Genomic DNA, 15,560 nt, shown 5'->3' with positions numbered 1-15,560 from the left:
CGCCAATTTGAAATTAGTGCCGTAAAGCACGAGAAAGCTCACTTCTGATTGGTTAATCCAGTGGTCGGTCGGTCCTCAGATCTTTGTTTAGCAGTAGCGGGAACTAAGATCCGATTTTAATGAGATTGCCTGCGTTTCTAAATAAAATAATATAATCTGGACCGGGCAGAAACAAGAGGTTGATAAAATGATTACAGTCCTTGGCCGTTAAAGCACACGACATCAACTATATCAACGGTTTTACTGACCAGCCGACCCAGTTACCAGTGGCAGCCTGGGACCCAGCAGGAGACAGGTTGGTAGATGGAATTAATCATCAAATTGTCAACTCAAAATAAAAATAACTCGACCATGGCTTGAGATGACCTTCCTAGTCGAAATAATTTCCTGAGATTTCTAATCGAAACGCATTTTTAAATGTTGATCTGTTATCTCTGGCTAGGAAACAGCGGCGTATCATTTCTCCGGCTGCAGCCAGTTCTCGCTGCAGTGATGCGCGGGATAAAGCTGAGATGCTGGTCAGCGATTACATGAGTGTTAAGCACACAGACTGGACATGTCCTGGTCATGTGGACAAGGCGCCCGGCCTTTGATCAGAAGGTCCGTGGTTCGAATTCCATCCCGGGACTCGGAAATTTTATGGCCGCTACATAAAGATCAGATTTAACATTAAGTTTCAATATTTGTGTAGTTAAATCACGGCCTGGTAGCATCATGCTCGAGGGAAGCCCAAGTTAAGTTTGACATATTATCTTACGGCTTGATATGTCGATGGTGTTGTAAACGTTGGTATGAGAAAAAAAATCAGTGACAAGTTTAAAATACGAGGGCTGGTCAAACAGTTCTCAGCCTAACTTTCAACTATGGGCTTTTCAACAAAGTGAACAAGTGAATTTTAGTTCATTGTTTGAATAGTTCATTGCAAGTGTATTGGGTCTGTTAAACCATTTGTATGCTAGTGAGAGCAACTTGAACGTGATAGAGGTCCTAATGGACACAGAAATGGAAAAGAACGATTACCGAGCAGTCACCAAGTTTTTGACTTCAGAGAAAAGTACTCCCCAAGAAATTCACAAGTGATGGGGATAAGTGCCCTAGCTATTCCACTGTTAACGTTGGGCAGCTATGTCGAAGGCTGGGAGAACAAGCCTTGATGATGACCCCAGGTCTGGACGTCCCTAAACTTCCATCAATGAAGATTCAATCACGGAGATCTTGTCAGATAGACGTATTACCATTGCTGAACTTAAGGAAGACACTGGTCTAAGCCATGGATCCATTCAAACTTTTATCCATGAACATTTACAGATGTAAAAGGTATCTGCTCGTTGGGTGCCTAGGTTTCTAACTTCTGATCTTAATAGAAAAAGAACTGACATTGCAAATATAAAGCTAATTGAAGAGGATTGCGTCAAATTCAAAAAGAGATTAGTTACGGGTGATGAAAAATGGGTATACCACTATGACCCCGAGTCAAAATGTCAATCCATGGAATGGCACTATTCCACTTCCGAAGTCTTAAAGATCAGTGAAGAAAGTTATGGCCACTGTATTCTGGGATGCAAAAGGTGTGATCCTTGTTAATTACTTTGAAAGTCAAAAGACGATTACAGGTGCCTACTATGTTAATTTGCTTCGTAGCATGAGGTATTCTATTAAAGAAAAGCGACGAGGAATGGTGACTGCTGGAGTTCTACTATTTCATGCCAATGCCTCTTCTTACACCTCTGATCGCAAAGGCTGCTGTGGGACAGTGTGGGTTCGACGAGCTTCCTCACCCTCCATTCTCGCCAGACCTGGCAACAAGTGATTTCCACCTGTTTCCTAAACTGAAAGAACACCTTCGTGGCAAGCGCTGTGACAACGATCACCTCAAAGATGGCATGAATGGGTTTTCAGGGTGGCTTCGGAAGAGCTTCACTATCGATATGAGATTATGTTGAAAAATAAAATTAAAAACACTTTCACAATTGATGGTTTTGTTTGTTAGGCTTTGACCAGACCTCGTATCTGTGGCTGATATTGTGTAGCTTATTATTTATACATTTAAAAACACACACACTTGCGAGACCAAGCTGGAAATATACACACACCACAGATAGTCGTATATACTGTACCGTTACATGTTTTGTCAATCACGTTTTAATCTGTGTCGGTGATTCCCAGATAACATCTTGTGATTATATACATATGGCAGGGATACAGTGCCCTATGCACACACCACAGGAGAAACTGTTCACATAAGGCAAACGCGCAATTGATGAACAAACAATGGGTAAGGAACAGATGAATTCTGTCCTGAATAATAACCTAAGGTGACAACCAACTATTACAAGTAAGCATAATGCCCTATGATTTCGTTAACCATTTTATTGGCTTCTACATATCACAGAGAAGATACTGTATTTTTACAGTAAAATGGATGAACAGTCACGTGTACGTGTCACTTGCTATCTGGTGGTGCTGCCTTCTCAAAGATTTCCATGAAATGATTTCTGGCGTGTTCAGGATTAATGTTTATTGATAAATGTCCAATTTCCTTTTGAGACAGTCACTGACACCGGGGCACGTGGTCGCGTGATGGAGCAGGAGCTGCTTCAACTTCTCCCGCTCCTGGTTCAGCCGCTGTCGCTCCCTCAGCAGCTGCATCCGCTGGGACTTCAGCTCCACAGCTCGCTGAAACACAGTGAGACATGATGAAACGTAATTCTACACCGAGAAGATGACACCAAGAACAAGCTGTTGGGAACCAAGGCTGAGGGGCTGGGTGGGTGCTTGTCATACTTGTAGATAAGCTGGTTGGGTTATTGATTGGTGATGATTGTATGGGAGTGTGGGTGATGATTGTATGTGGATCAGAGTGATGACTGTATGGGAGTCTGGGTGATGATTGTATGGGAGTCTGGGTGATGAGTGGATGGGAGTCTGGGTGATGATTGTATGGGAGTCTGGGTGATGATTGTATGGGAGTCCGGTGATGAGTGGATGGGAGTCTGGGTGATGAGTGGATGGGAGTCTGGGTGATGAGTGGATGGGAGTCTGGGTGATGAGTGGATGGGAGTCTGGGTGATGATTGTATGGGAGTCTGGGTGATGATTGTATGGGAGTCTGGGTGATGAGTGGATGGGAGTCTGGGTGATGATTGTATGGGAGTCTGGGTGATGATTGTATGGGAGTCTGATGATTATTGTATTGGAGTCTGGGTGATGATTGTATGGGAGTCTGGGTGATGATTGTATGGGAGTCTGGGTGATGATTGTATGGGAGTCTGGGTGATGAGTGGATGGGAGTCTGGGTGATGATTGTATGGGAGTCCGGTGATGAGTGGATGGGAGTCTGGGTGATGATTGTATGGGAGTCTGGGTGATGATTGTATGGGAGTCTGGGTGATGAGTGGATGGGAGTCTGGGTGATGATTGTATGGGAGTCTGGGTGATGATTGTATGGGAGTCTGGGTGATGAGTGGATGGGAGTCTGGGTGATGATTGTATGGGAGTCCGGTGATGAGTGGATGGGAGTCTGGGTGATGAGTGGATGGGAGTCTGGGTGATGAGTGGATGTGAGTCTGGGTGATGAGTGGATGGGAGTCTGGGTGATGATTGTATGGGAGTCCGGTGATGAGTGGATGGGAGTCTGGGTGATGAGAGAATGGGAATCTGGGTGATGAGAGAATGGGAGTCTGGTGATGATTATATCGGAATCTGGGTGATGAGTGGATGGGAGTCTGGGTGATGAGAGAATGGGATTCTGGTGATTGTATAGGACTCAGTGTGATATCAGTATTGGAGGCTGGGTGATGATTGTATGGGGATCAGGATGATGATTGTATGGGAATCTGGGTGATGAGAGAATGGGAGTCTGGTGATGATTGTATGGGAGTCCGGTGATGATTATATCTGAGTCTGGGTGATGATTGTATGATTGATGATTGTATAGGATTCAGGGTGATATCAGTATGGGATTCTGGGTGATGATTGTATGGGAGTCTGGGCGATGATTGTATGGGGGTGTGAGCGAGTATGTTTAAACGACGCTTTTAGCAATATTCAAGCAATATCACAGCGGCGGACAGCAGAAAATGAGCCGTACACATTGTACCCAGGTGGGGTATCGAACCCTGGTCATCGGCGCGAAAAGCTAACGCTTTAACCACTAGGCTACCCCACTGCCCCTGACTGTATGGGAGTCTGGGTGATAATTGTATGTGAGTGTGGGTGATGATTGTATGGGAATCTGGGTGATATTAGTATGGGAGTCTGGGTGATGATTGTATGGGAGTCTGTGTGATGATTGTATGGGAATCATGGTGATATCAGTATGGGAGTCTGGGTGATTGTTCTATTGGAGTCTGGGTGATGATTGTATGGGGGTCTAGGTGGGGGGGGGGGGGGGGGGGAGGGGAGGGGAGGGGGGGGGAGGAGGGGGGGGGGGGGGGGGCAGCAGAAAATGGGCTTCACACATTGTACCCATGTGGGGAATCGAACCCGGGTCATGGGCGCGAAAAGCTAACACTTTAACCACTAGGCTACCCCACTGCCCCTGGGTGTGGTTGATGATTGTGAATCTTGTGATGATTGTATGGGAGCCTGGGTGATGTTGGATGGGAGTCTGGATGATGACTGTATGGGAGTCTGGGTAATGATTGTATGGGAGTCTGGGTGATGATTGTATGGGAGTCTGGGTGATGATTGTATGGGAATCTGGTGATGATTGTATGGGAGCCTGGGTGATTATTGTATGGGAGTCTGGGTGATGATTGTATGGGAGCCTGGGTGATGATTGTATGGGAGTCTGGTGATGACTGTATGGGAGTCTGGGTGATGATTGTATGGGAGCCTGGGTGATGATTGTATGGGAATCTTGTGATGATTGTATGGGAGTCTGGGTGATGATTGTATGGGAGTCGGGGTGATGATTGTATGGGAGCCTGGGTGATGATTGTATGGGAATCTTGTGATTATTGTATGGGAGTCTGGGTGATCATTGTATGGGAGTCTGGGTGATGATTGTATGGGAGTCTGGTGATGATTGTATGGGAGTCTGGGTGGCGATGGTATGGGAATCTGGTGATGATTGTATGGGAGTCTGGGTGATGATTGTATGGGAGTCTGGGTGATGATTGTGTGGGAGTCTGGTGATGATTGTATGGGAGTCTGGGTGGCGATGGTATGGGAGTCTGGTGATGATTGTATGGGAGTCTGGGTGGTGATGGTATGGGAGTCTGGGTGATGATTGCATGGGAGTCTGGTGATGATTGTATGGGAGTCTGGGTGGCGATGGTATGGGAATCTGGTGATGATTGTATGGGAGTCTGGGTGATGATTGTATGGGAGTCTGGGTGATGATTGTGTGGGAGTCTGGTGATGATTGTATGGGAGTCTGGGTGGCGATGGTATGGGAGTCTGGTGATGATTGTATGGGAGTCTGGGTGGTGATGGTATGGGAGTCTGGTGATGATTGTATGGGAGTCTGGGTGATGATTGTATGGGAGTCTGGGTGATGATTGTATGGGAGTCTGGTGATGATTGTATGGGAGTCTGGGTGGCGATGGTATGGGAATCTGGTGATGATTGTATGGGAGTCTGGGTGATGATTGTATGGGAGTCTGGGTGATGATTGTGTGGGAGTCTGGTGATGATTGTATGGGAGTCTGGGTGGCGATGGTATGGGAGTCTGGTGATGATTGTATGGGAGTCTGGGTGGTGATGGTATGGGAGTCTGGTGATGATTGTATGGGAGTCTGGGTGATGATTGTATGGGAGTCTGGGTGATGATTGTATGGGAGTCTGGTGATGATTGTATGGGAGTCTGGGTGGTGATGGTATGGGAGTCTGGTGATGATGGTATGTATGACTGTGTGATGATTGAACATTTGCACGACTGTCTGGATGAGAAGCAATACACTGATGATGGTATGGATGAATGGACGGATGGGTGGGAGATTGTGTGCGTATATCGGTAGACGGTTGACATTTGTGTGGTTAATTGCATACTACGATAGACGTTTGGATGGGTCTATAGATCACTGGCGTTTGCGTGGTTGATTAAGTTGATGATATCAAGAGTGGCGTAATAACTTGATATTTATGTGAGAGACGAGTATCATGTTAACGTCACGTGATTAGTTTGGACATGGCTAGATGGGCATTGCGCGACAGGACAAGTCTCACACACCTTTTCAAGACCGTCCAACTGATGTTTCTTCTTGAGACGACTTTTCTTGGCCGCGACTTTGTTGTTCTCCTTCCGCTGTTCTGCCCTCTGCTTGTCATCTTCTGTAAACTGTAGACACGCAAAGCAACACATTAGAAAACAGGAGCATATGGACACAACGCACGGAACAGTCAGACATACACCCTTCCCGTCGTCGAGGTGACACCAGGTAGTGACGTCGTTGGCACCGACTTCCCATCTTTTACAATACGTCTGGCATTCCGAACCTCATGTCACAGAGCGACCTTAAAATACAACTGTCGGAGATTTGTTTGTTTGTTTGTTTGTTTGTTGTTTAACACCGCACTCAGCAATATGATAGCGAAGTCTGGCCACCCGATCCCCTTAATCGCCCTTTTGACAAGCATCAGGTCAATGTCAGCGTCTAGATTTTGTTTTGTTGTTTGTTTGTTGTTTAACACCACACGCAACAATATTCTAGCTTTATGACGGCGGTCTCTAAATAATCGAGTCTGGAAAAGACAATCCAGTGATTGATACCATGAGCATCGATCTACGCAGTACGGATACGATAACATGCATCAACCAAGTGGGCGGGCCTGATCATCCGATAGCGTTATTCACCTCTTACGACAAGGGTAGGGGCCTGGGTTGTTGATGACTTATTTCAACCCGGATCTTCACGGGTCTGTGAGCACACTGAGAAATACGGTCAAACCGAGACAATGCAAGTGCCATCTAAACACAACAACTAATACCATGTATTTAGACTCTCTCTCTCTCTCTCACACACACACACACACACACTATTATCTTTTAAATAGCATTCCTCTTTAACCAAGACACAGTGTAGCGTACGTAGCAGGACAACAATGCATGATCACATTAGCTTTAGATATACATATTTACTGTACATATATTTAGCATGATTGTGTTCGGTCAACTGTCAACACGTCGATGACTGTCAGCTGAATTCCACAGATGTCAATTTTACTAGAAGTAGGTCATCTCATGATGGTATGCTGAGGTCCATAAATAGTGCTGACGTAACAAACAGAGCACTTCGGTAAACATGTAATCAGTGTGCTGGGCGGTTAGTCGAAGTGTTGACAGCTGATATTGACAAGAGTATAGAGCTTGGTAGTGACGCTACTGTGGGACACTCCCTCAGTCTAGACGGCGAGGTGTAGGGTGCTGGGTGGTTTTTAAACAATTATTTCATGATACTAAATTCATGAATGATCTATTCATGACAGATTCATGACACTAACCTTATTCTTACATTTAACGTTTTATACATATATAGCTTTAAATAGATTATTATTTCCTGTGCTAAAATAATAATACGTCTAACGATCAAATATCATATACAATGCTGTATAATACATTGTTACTTTGCAGAAACTGTACTTTGGAATGTGTGTGTGTGTGATTGTGTGTGTGTGTGTGATTGTGTGTATGTGATTGTGTGTGATTGTGTGTGTGTGTGTGTGGTTACACATGAGTTAGACGACATCAAGCTTGCATATGCAATATTGAGATCGGCCCTTACTGCAGGTGCATGCGTTAGTAGAAAATGCATTTATTCTTTTGCATTTCAAACGCCTTCTTTCAAGCCGATATCACAGCAGGTAGAGTGTGTAGTGTCTGTGGCGTCAGGACGCTTGCGAGAAGAACGACACAAGTCATAACACTGCTCGCGACGCTATATTTACAACACGGCGTTCGTTTTCAACACAGCGACCGCCATTGCAGACCGCATCAATACACACCGAGAAACAACCCACAGCGATATGGAGGTCACAGTGATCGGGTCCCCGTGTACCGTTTACGGCAACAATCGCTGGCTCCTCCATCCCTCCAAACCCGCCTTCCTAAAAATGACACGGGAACGATTTGTCCCGTCACTGTCCAACCGCATCCTTACCTCGTACTCTGGTGTTTTCCGCCATAATTCTTCTGTGTCGTATGTCCCACCGCGTTGGTGTATTAATGATTTCAGATCTGTTCGCAATTCATCCCCAGAACTTGAACTAAACTCCTCAAGGTTTGGAAGGGACATGGTGTACGTAAGGGTTTGCCTCGCCGGCCGGTATCCGAACGATAGGGGCTGACAGCTATTGCCTGGCGAGTTTTATATTGCCAACGCACTTGCGGATCGTGATGTGTTACTAAGAATAGACTATGATACAAACGCAGCGGCCGGGGTCACTGTCGGTGTGGTGAGTTGTCAGCGGATATATACTTCCTGGGTAAATGGTTATGTTCTTAACAATTGTGTTGTAGTTTTGAGAGGACAGCTAATATTGCGAGAGAATTGAAAGCTAGGAAATCCCCTTGTATCGGGTTGGCTGTTTTGCTGTGCGTGTCATATGAAGCAAGCAATCGATTCATCCTTGACTTGATGCTGAGCTGGAAATACTGAACCGGCCTCATGAACAGGACCTAACTGTACTCACTACAACTGAACAGGAAGTTTGTTCGAATTAATTTGTATCACGATATCCATAGAAGTTGATTTGTTATGATATTATTTGGGTAATATTATCTTCGTGAAGCGTAATATCGGGGAATTGTGGCTGAACTTTCGGGCATAACTATACAAAGAATTAACTTTCTCTGTCCATGTGTATGCAATGATTTTGTGAAACACACACATACGCGCACACACGCACACATAGTGACTACACCCCCCCACACACCCACACACCCACACCCACACCCCCCCCCCCACACACACACACACACCCCACACACCCATACACACACACCTACACCATACTCACTCATGCGTCATGTGTGCTTATTTCTTTATGTCTGGAAATGTAGGAAACACAATATTCGCGGGGAAGTTGTGTTCGTACGTGTTTTATTGTGTCATTATTTGACTGTGATGACAATGTTGTCACTATTTGACTGCTTTGTTGTCATGTGACTGCTTTGTTATCACTATTTGACTGCTGCGTTATCACTATTTGACTGCTGTTATCACTATTTAACTGCTGTGTTATCACTATTTAACTGCTGTGTTATCACAATTTGACTGCTGTGTTATCACTATTTAACTGCTGTGTTATCACTATTTGACTGTTTTGTTCTCAATATTTGACTGCTTTGATATCAATACATGTATTTGACTGCTTTGTTATCAATAATTGTCTGTTGCGTTATCACTATTTGACTGCTTTGTTATCACTATTTGACTGCTTTGTTATCACTTTTTGACTGCTTTGTTATCACTTTTTGACTGCTTTGTTATCACTTTTTGACTGCTTTGTTATCACTGTTTGACTGCTGTGTTATCAGTATTTGACCGCTGTGTTATCAGTATTTGACTGCAGCGTTATACGAATCCTGTTGAGTGATTGTTGTTGTTTTGACATGTTCAGTGCATCCTGGTATTGTTGTGAAGTCACCACGTGTACAGCTTAACACTGACAAGATATGTACCAATTACGTGGTACTCAACACAATAAAGCTTGCAGTGCTCCTCTGGAAACCAAGAAATATACTAGTATCTATATTAAATATGAAACACTTAAATACTTAATAACGTCGACATTTAAAGGCACACTCAACTCGTATATGAAACAAAAAATGTTTACATCAGTGCACTAGACCCAATAGTAATTCTTCACTTGTGTAATTATTAATCACAACGGGACGATTTTTATTTAGTTCTTTGTGCCAGTACAGTAAACGTCGTAAACTCGAATACCTGAGGACTACCGAATATATATATATATGTTGACTATCCACTTTCTACTTATCCATTTTTTCGAGACAAGCGGAGATGTCCGAGCTCGGTGGCGGTGCTTGGTTGGTTGCATGTCATCGTACCCCGACGGCGTGTGACGTTGTTCATAATATCAATCACTGGATTTTGTAATCCAGTCTCGATTATATACATGTAGGTGCCATTCTGCTTGGATATTGCTGAATGTGGCATTTAACAAACAAACAAACAAACGAACAAACAAACAGCTGGTTAGTAGGAGTCGAAATTAATCCAGATGGCCTGGCGGCAGTTCTGCTTTCTCTTCCCGTGTGTCAGTGTACAGCGTAGGGCGCTACGTGTCATGATCACATCTAGTTTGATATCTCATATACATGTAGGCAGAGTGGCAGTCATGTAGATAAAATCTGCATTCAACCCAACATTCTAAATAGGCGTTAACGTCAGCAATTACTTGTTTCAGTAGAAAAAAACAGATAGTTAACTGCATGAAGAAACATATTCGCGGGATCAAAACATGTTATTCTCTCTGGCTATGTCAGCGAAGGCTACACAAAACTGACCGACTTAGCAAGTCTATTGATAGTATCACGTCAGGAAAATTTGCTGGCGTGTGGTGGCGCTATCCTGGACCTATCAATAATTTCAATACAATGTCGGACGGCAAGGTGAATGATGGATTCACTAAAACAGTTGGATTGTCATATCTTCAGGTAAAGCAATAATTCAGTTTAGTTAATACCATTAAAAGTTAAGACCTTGATGTCTGATACAAGTGAACACGCAAGACATGTTTCTATTGGTATAAATACGGAAGTTGATAGAGATGGTATTGTTCGTCGCTCGAAACTGGCATTGCGACACGACTGAAGACACGTGACAAAATCTTCAAATGTTGAATCACGGGTGATTTGAAATTTTAGCCTTTTCGAAATACCCCTTCACTGTTCAGTCATGGTTCAGGAGACAAATTTCCACAGAGTAAAAATATTTCCACTCCCACGTGCATTGAGCAACTCACAGGGCGCCCGTGGTTCTATTGTAGAGGCCACCGAATCATTCCCATATATATATATGTGTGTTCCCGTGTAACAATGTTACAGATAGCCGTCTATGTTCCCGTGTAACAATGCTACAGATAACTGTCTGTATTTCCGTGTAATAGTGAGTGAGTGAGTGAGTGAGTTTGGTTTAACGCCGCTTTTAACAGTATTTCCAGTTATATCACGTCGTGTCAGCTTAATGTGGGAGGAAAGCCCGAAGTGATGCAGGTCTCAGACGTTTACCACTTCGGTGAAACCCACGAGCACGGGTATGGTGCTGACAAACCTAGAAACATAATCGGGCCGAACCGGGATTCGAACCCACAATCATAGGTTTCTGGCGTGCCCAAGGGGCGCAACTCTGCACAGCGATTCCGTGTAATACATTGTTACAGATAGCCGTCTGTGTTTCCGTGTAACACAATGTTACAGGTAGCTGTCAGTGTTTCCTTGTAACAGTGCTGCAGATAGCTGTCTGTTTTCCTGAGTAACTTTGTGTTTCATTCAGTTTGTTTCATCTATAACCGTCAGGCCACAGGCCCATAGTACAGAATACGTGACACTGTGGAAGCGGTTCTATATTTTTTACAAAGATTCATTTCTTAATAACATGTCATGATGCAAAAATAGAGATAGATTATGTACATTCGTCATTCTCATACGTGACATTATAGAGATATACTTTATGCTTTTGGATGTACATTTTTGTTCAACATAATGTTTCCTTAAATTTTCATATTTTCACCATTTACGAGCAAAAAGTGATGTTTCACCCTCGTCGACATTTAAGGAACATTGTCTACATAATCTTAAACATTATGGTAGTTTAATGTGCCTATCAACTTCATCCATTAACCTGTGTGTCAAAAAATGTCTGTCTTATTGACGATATAAATACAGCATGATTCTCTAAAAAAAGTTCGTTGTCTCAATTATAACCATACCACTGATGCACTAGACATCCCACTGATGCAGTAGACATACCATTGATACAGTAGACATACCATTGATGCAGTAGACATCCCACTGATGCAGTAGACATACCATTGATGCAGTAGACATACCATTGATGCAGCAGACATACCATTGATGCAGTAGACATACCATTGATGCAGCAGACATACAATTCATGCAGTAGACACTTAACATTGTATGCCGAATATTGAACTCCATGTCTTCACACATTATCATCATATCATACCATGTTTGTGTAATCTACTTTCTGGCATTGTCAATAATTTTAATACATATCATATACAGTTTATATATATATATATATATATATATATATATATATATATATATATGGTAAGCGACGGCATTTACCATATACCATTACATTAGAAGTACCAAGTTTAACACCAAGCGTATGAATTTACGGATTCAATTTCTTTAGCCTCTGTAAAACCCCGAACCATAAAAAAAAATAATGTCAAACATTTTGAAGAAAGACTTAGAAGCACAGTTGCTTAAGCGTTCAAATGTTTGTAAAATTCCCAATTGTCCAATTGTAACGCTGTGTTACAGCTAGCTGTGAGTGTCCACATGTAACGTCGTGTTACAGCTAGCTGTGAGTGTCTACATGTAACGTCGTGTTACAGCTAGCTGTGAGTGTCCACATGAAACGCTGTGTTACAGCTAGCTGTGAGTGTCTACATGTAACGTTGTGTTACAGCTAGCTGTGAGTGTCCATATGCAACGCTGTGTTACAGCTAGCTGTGAGTGTCTACATGTAACGTCGTGTTACAGCTAGCTGTGAGTGTCTACATGTAACGTTGTGTTACAGCTAGCTGTGAGTGTCCACATGTAACGTCGTGTTACAGCTAGCTGTGAGTGTCCACATGTAACGTCGTGTTACAGCTAGCTGTGAGTGTCCACATGTAACGTCTTGTTACAGCTAGCTGTGAGTGTCCATATGCAACGCTGTGTTACAGCTAGCTGTGAGTGTCCACATGAAACGCTGTGTTACAGCTAGCTGTGAGTGTCCACATGAAACGCTGTGTTACAGCTAGCTGTGAGTGTCCACATGAAACGCTGTGTTACAGCTAGCTGTGAGTGTCCACATGAAACGCTGTGTTACAGCTAGCTGTGAGTGTCCACATGAAACGCTGTGTTACAGCTAGCTGTGAGTGTCCACATGTAATGCTGTGTTACAGCTAGCTGTGAGTGTCCACATGAAACGCTGTGTTACAGCTAGCTGTGAGTGTCCACATGAAACGCTGTGTTACAGCTAGCTGTGAGCGTCCACATGTAACGCTGTGTTACAGCGAGCTGTGAGTGTCCACATGTAACGCTGTGTTACAGCTAGCTGTGAGTGTCCACATGTAACGCTGTGTTACAGCTAGCTGTGAGTGTCCACATGTAATCTTGTGCTACAGATAGATGTGTGTGTCCCCATGCAACTTTGTGTAATATACAGTTGTGAGTTATCCCGTGTAACGTTACGTTACAGGTGGTTGTAAGTGCGATGGACAGGCCTGAGGCGACGCATGGCGCCTTCCGGCTGGAGAAAGCCGACACATATCGAAGAGAGGGCTGGCGTAGAGTAAGAATGATGTTTAAACTAAAAAATACCCTCAATCACTCCTTTACTGGGTGCACGGGTGACCCAATTGTCTGCGACGCTTCAGTTCCTTTTGGAGAGTTGCTTCCCCTAACAGATCGAACCCATATTCGCCTGAATCTTGTCTCCAGCTTGTCTAAAGGGGCGACGAACGGAATCGGGTGGTCTTGTTCGCTGACTTGGTTGATGCATGTGATCTTATCCCATTTGCGTAGATCTATGCTCATGATGTCAATCACTGGGTTGTCTGGCCCAGACTCTATTATTTACAGACTTCAGTCATAGAGCTGGAGTATTGCTAAACAACAAACAAACAGCAAGCAGCGGTCAATCTCATTCATGCATTTACCCGTCTCTTTAACACTAAGCCATGTCCGTAGCTCTGACTGTGGATAGTGCCATGTGTCACAGCTTATTGTGCATTGGCGATTAACCTAGTCTAATGTGACGAATATCTAAGCGCGGATGAGGTCGCGAGCGACACGGACAACAACATATTCTCTCTGCCACGTTGTGACAAACAGCGGCATACCAGGTACCATATTATGCACCGTTGACGTGTTTTTAGCCGTTGTGTACGTGATATTATGAGTCATTGATCTTTTTTTCGGATTTTATGTAACCATCATCGACATTCAAGGTCGTGTTGGTACATCTAGACGTACAAATAGTACATGAAAAAAACCCCGGCAAAACTCGTCAACGTTTTGCACGATGCTCACTGAATGACAGTGACCCACGTTAGTGGGTGCCGCGTGAGAATGACGTGTATGCAAACACTACAACACTGTGTACACGGGCATGCTGTGCCAGTTTTTTGTAGTACCGGTTGGAGCCGGTTGTAACCGGTTAAATAAGTTTTATTGAATATTCTCCGGCATTGACGTTTATTATACCTATGGGATTAAGGGGATACAAAGGACTGATGGTCTCGGAGTTAGTATACTGCGTCTCAAGAGGAAATCTATGATAAACTACTGCACGGTATCACAGTACGCTAAAAGCTGGCATTGCCTAAAAGTCGGGCCGGGCCGGGCCAAGACGGGCCAAAGTGTTACTGGCTAATTACGTCATTATCGGCGATCATACCTACATTTAATTGATGCAACATACACACATGACATTAATGCACAACAATCACCAAACAAAAAAGTGCACCATAAATAAGTAATTCGGAGTAAATCGCTTGAAAACCAGAAAGTGGAGCTGTGTGTAAGCGTCGCTGATCTTGGTAACATGTAAAAGAGCAATCGTTAAACGAAATATGATTTGAAACGTATCAAATACTTCTAGCTATCGTGATACAATTTCCATCTGTCAGAGTAGCGTTTATATTTATAGGAACGTACTATATCTAAGTAAATACCACTTTATAATGTCAGTGATCGTCGTATTTAGTCCTCGGCTTGTACACTCGCCCTGTGCAGACGTGTCCTCCCAAACTCGCTAACCAACGCTCTACAATGAGATACTTCTCAAAGTCACTGCCGAGGGAACTAGTTGCCATCCTGGAGGCCCTGCTGCCTTACAGGGTTGGCGACTACTCCCTCAGGACTTCCTACAAGTCCAGTACCTCCACCCTCTCCATCCCCTTTGACCTCGGACAAAGAAAGAGATCTCTTGTCAAGACCAAGTCTCAGGAGAAACCCACCCCGGCCCCTACCCTTGCTGCACCACGCCCGGTACAGAAGGCTAGGCCACCCAAAGCAAAGAAGAATCCATCAGTCTCCGTCATGGAGATTGAGGAAAGCATTCCCACTACCCCTCCGCCCCCGGCCGCAGCACTGGAACTCTCTCCCCTCTCGAATCCAGAGGGGAGGAGCCCTTTCGCTCACCGGTAGGCACCGGACATGGAAGGAAGAAGAGGAAGAGGAGAGAGATCTTCTCCCCCGACACTCCTCCACGCCCTACCCCAACGCCTACCAAGGCTACGGAAACCCAAACCGTGACATTATAAAGTAGTATATAGGTAGATATAACACTAATCTATAGATGTAAACACATTTGAAGATACATCTGTTTGTTTAAAGTTGATTTTGACCGC

The 15,560-nt window shown here is 44.0% G+C and overlaps 1 protein-coding gene across 1 annotated transcript; it reads right to left on the bottom strand.

Moving 5' to 3' along the window:
• Nucleotides 1–2,352: 2,352 nt before the first annotated feature.
• On the bottom strand, nt 2,353–8,347 carry LOC139443915 (basic leucine zipper transcriptional factor ATF-like). The gene is made up of 3 exons (XM_071224805.1): nt 8,102–8,347; nt 6,175–6,282; nt 2,353–2,676 (listed from the first exon to the last, which is right to left on the bottom strand). Exons 1-3 carry the CDS (start codon nt 8,234–8,236, stop codon nt 2,518–2,520), a joined length of 402 nt encoding a protein of 133 aa, XP_071080906.1. The 5' UTR covers nt 8,237–8,347; the 3' UTR covers nt 2,353–2,517.
• Nucleotides 8,348–15,560: the final 7,213 nt, after the last annotated feature.

This window comes from Haliotis cracherodii, unplaced genomic scaffold, assembly GCF_022045235.1.
Source record: "Haliotis cracherodii isolate W230 unplaced genomic scaffold, xgHalCrac1.p SCAF_5, whole genome shotgun sequence".
NCBI lineage: Eukaryota > Metazoa > Mollusca > Gastropoda > Lepetellida > Haliotidae > Haliotis > Haliotis cracherodii.
This window is presented reverse-complemented; position numbering and strand designations above follow the sequence as displayed.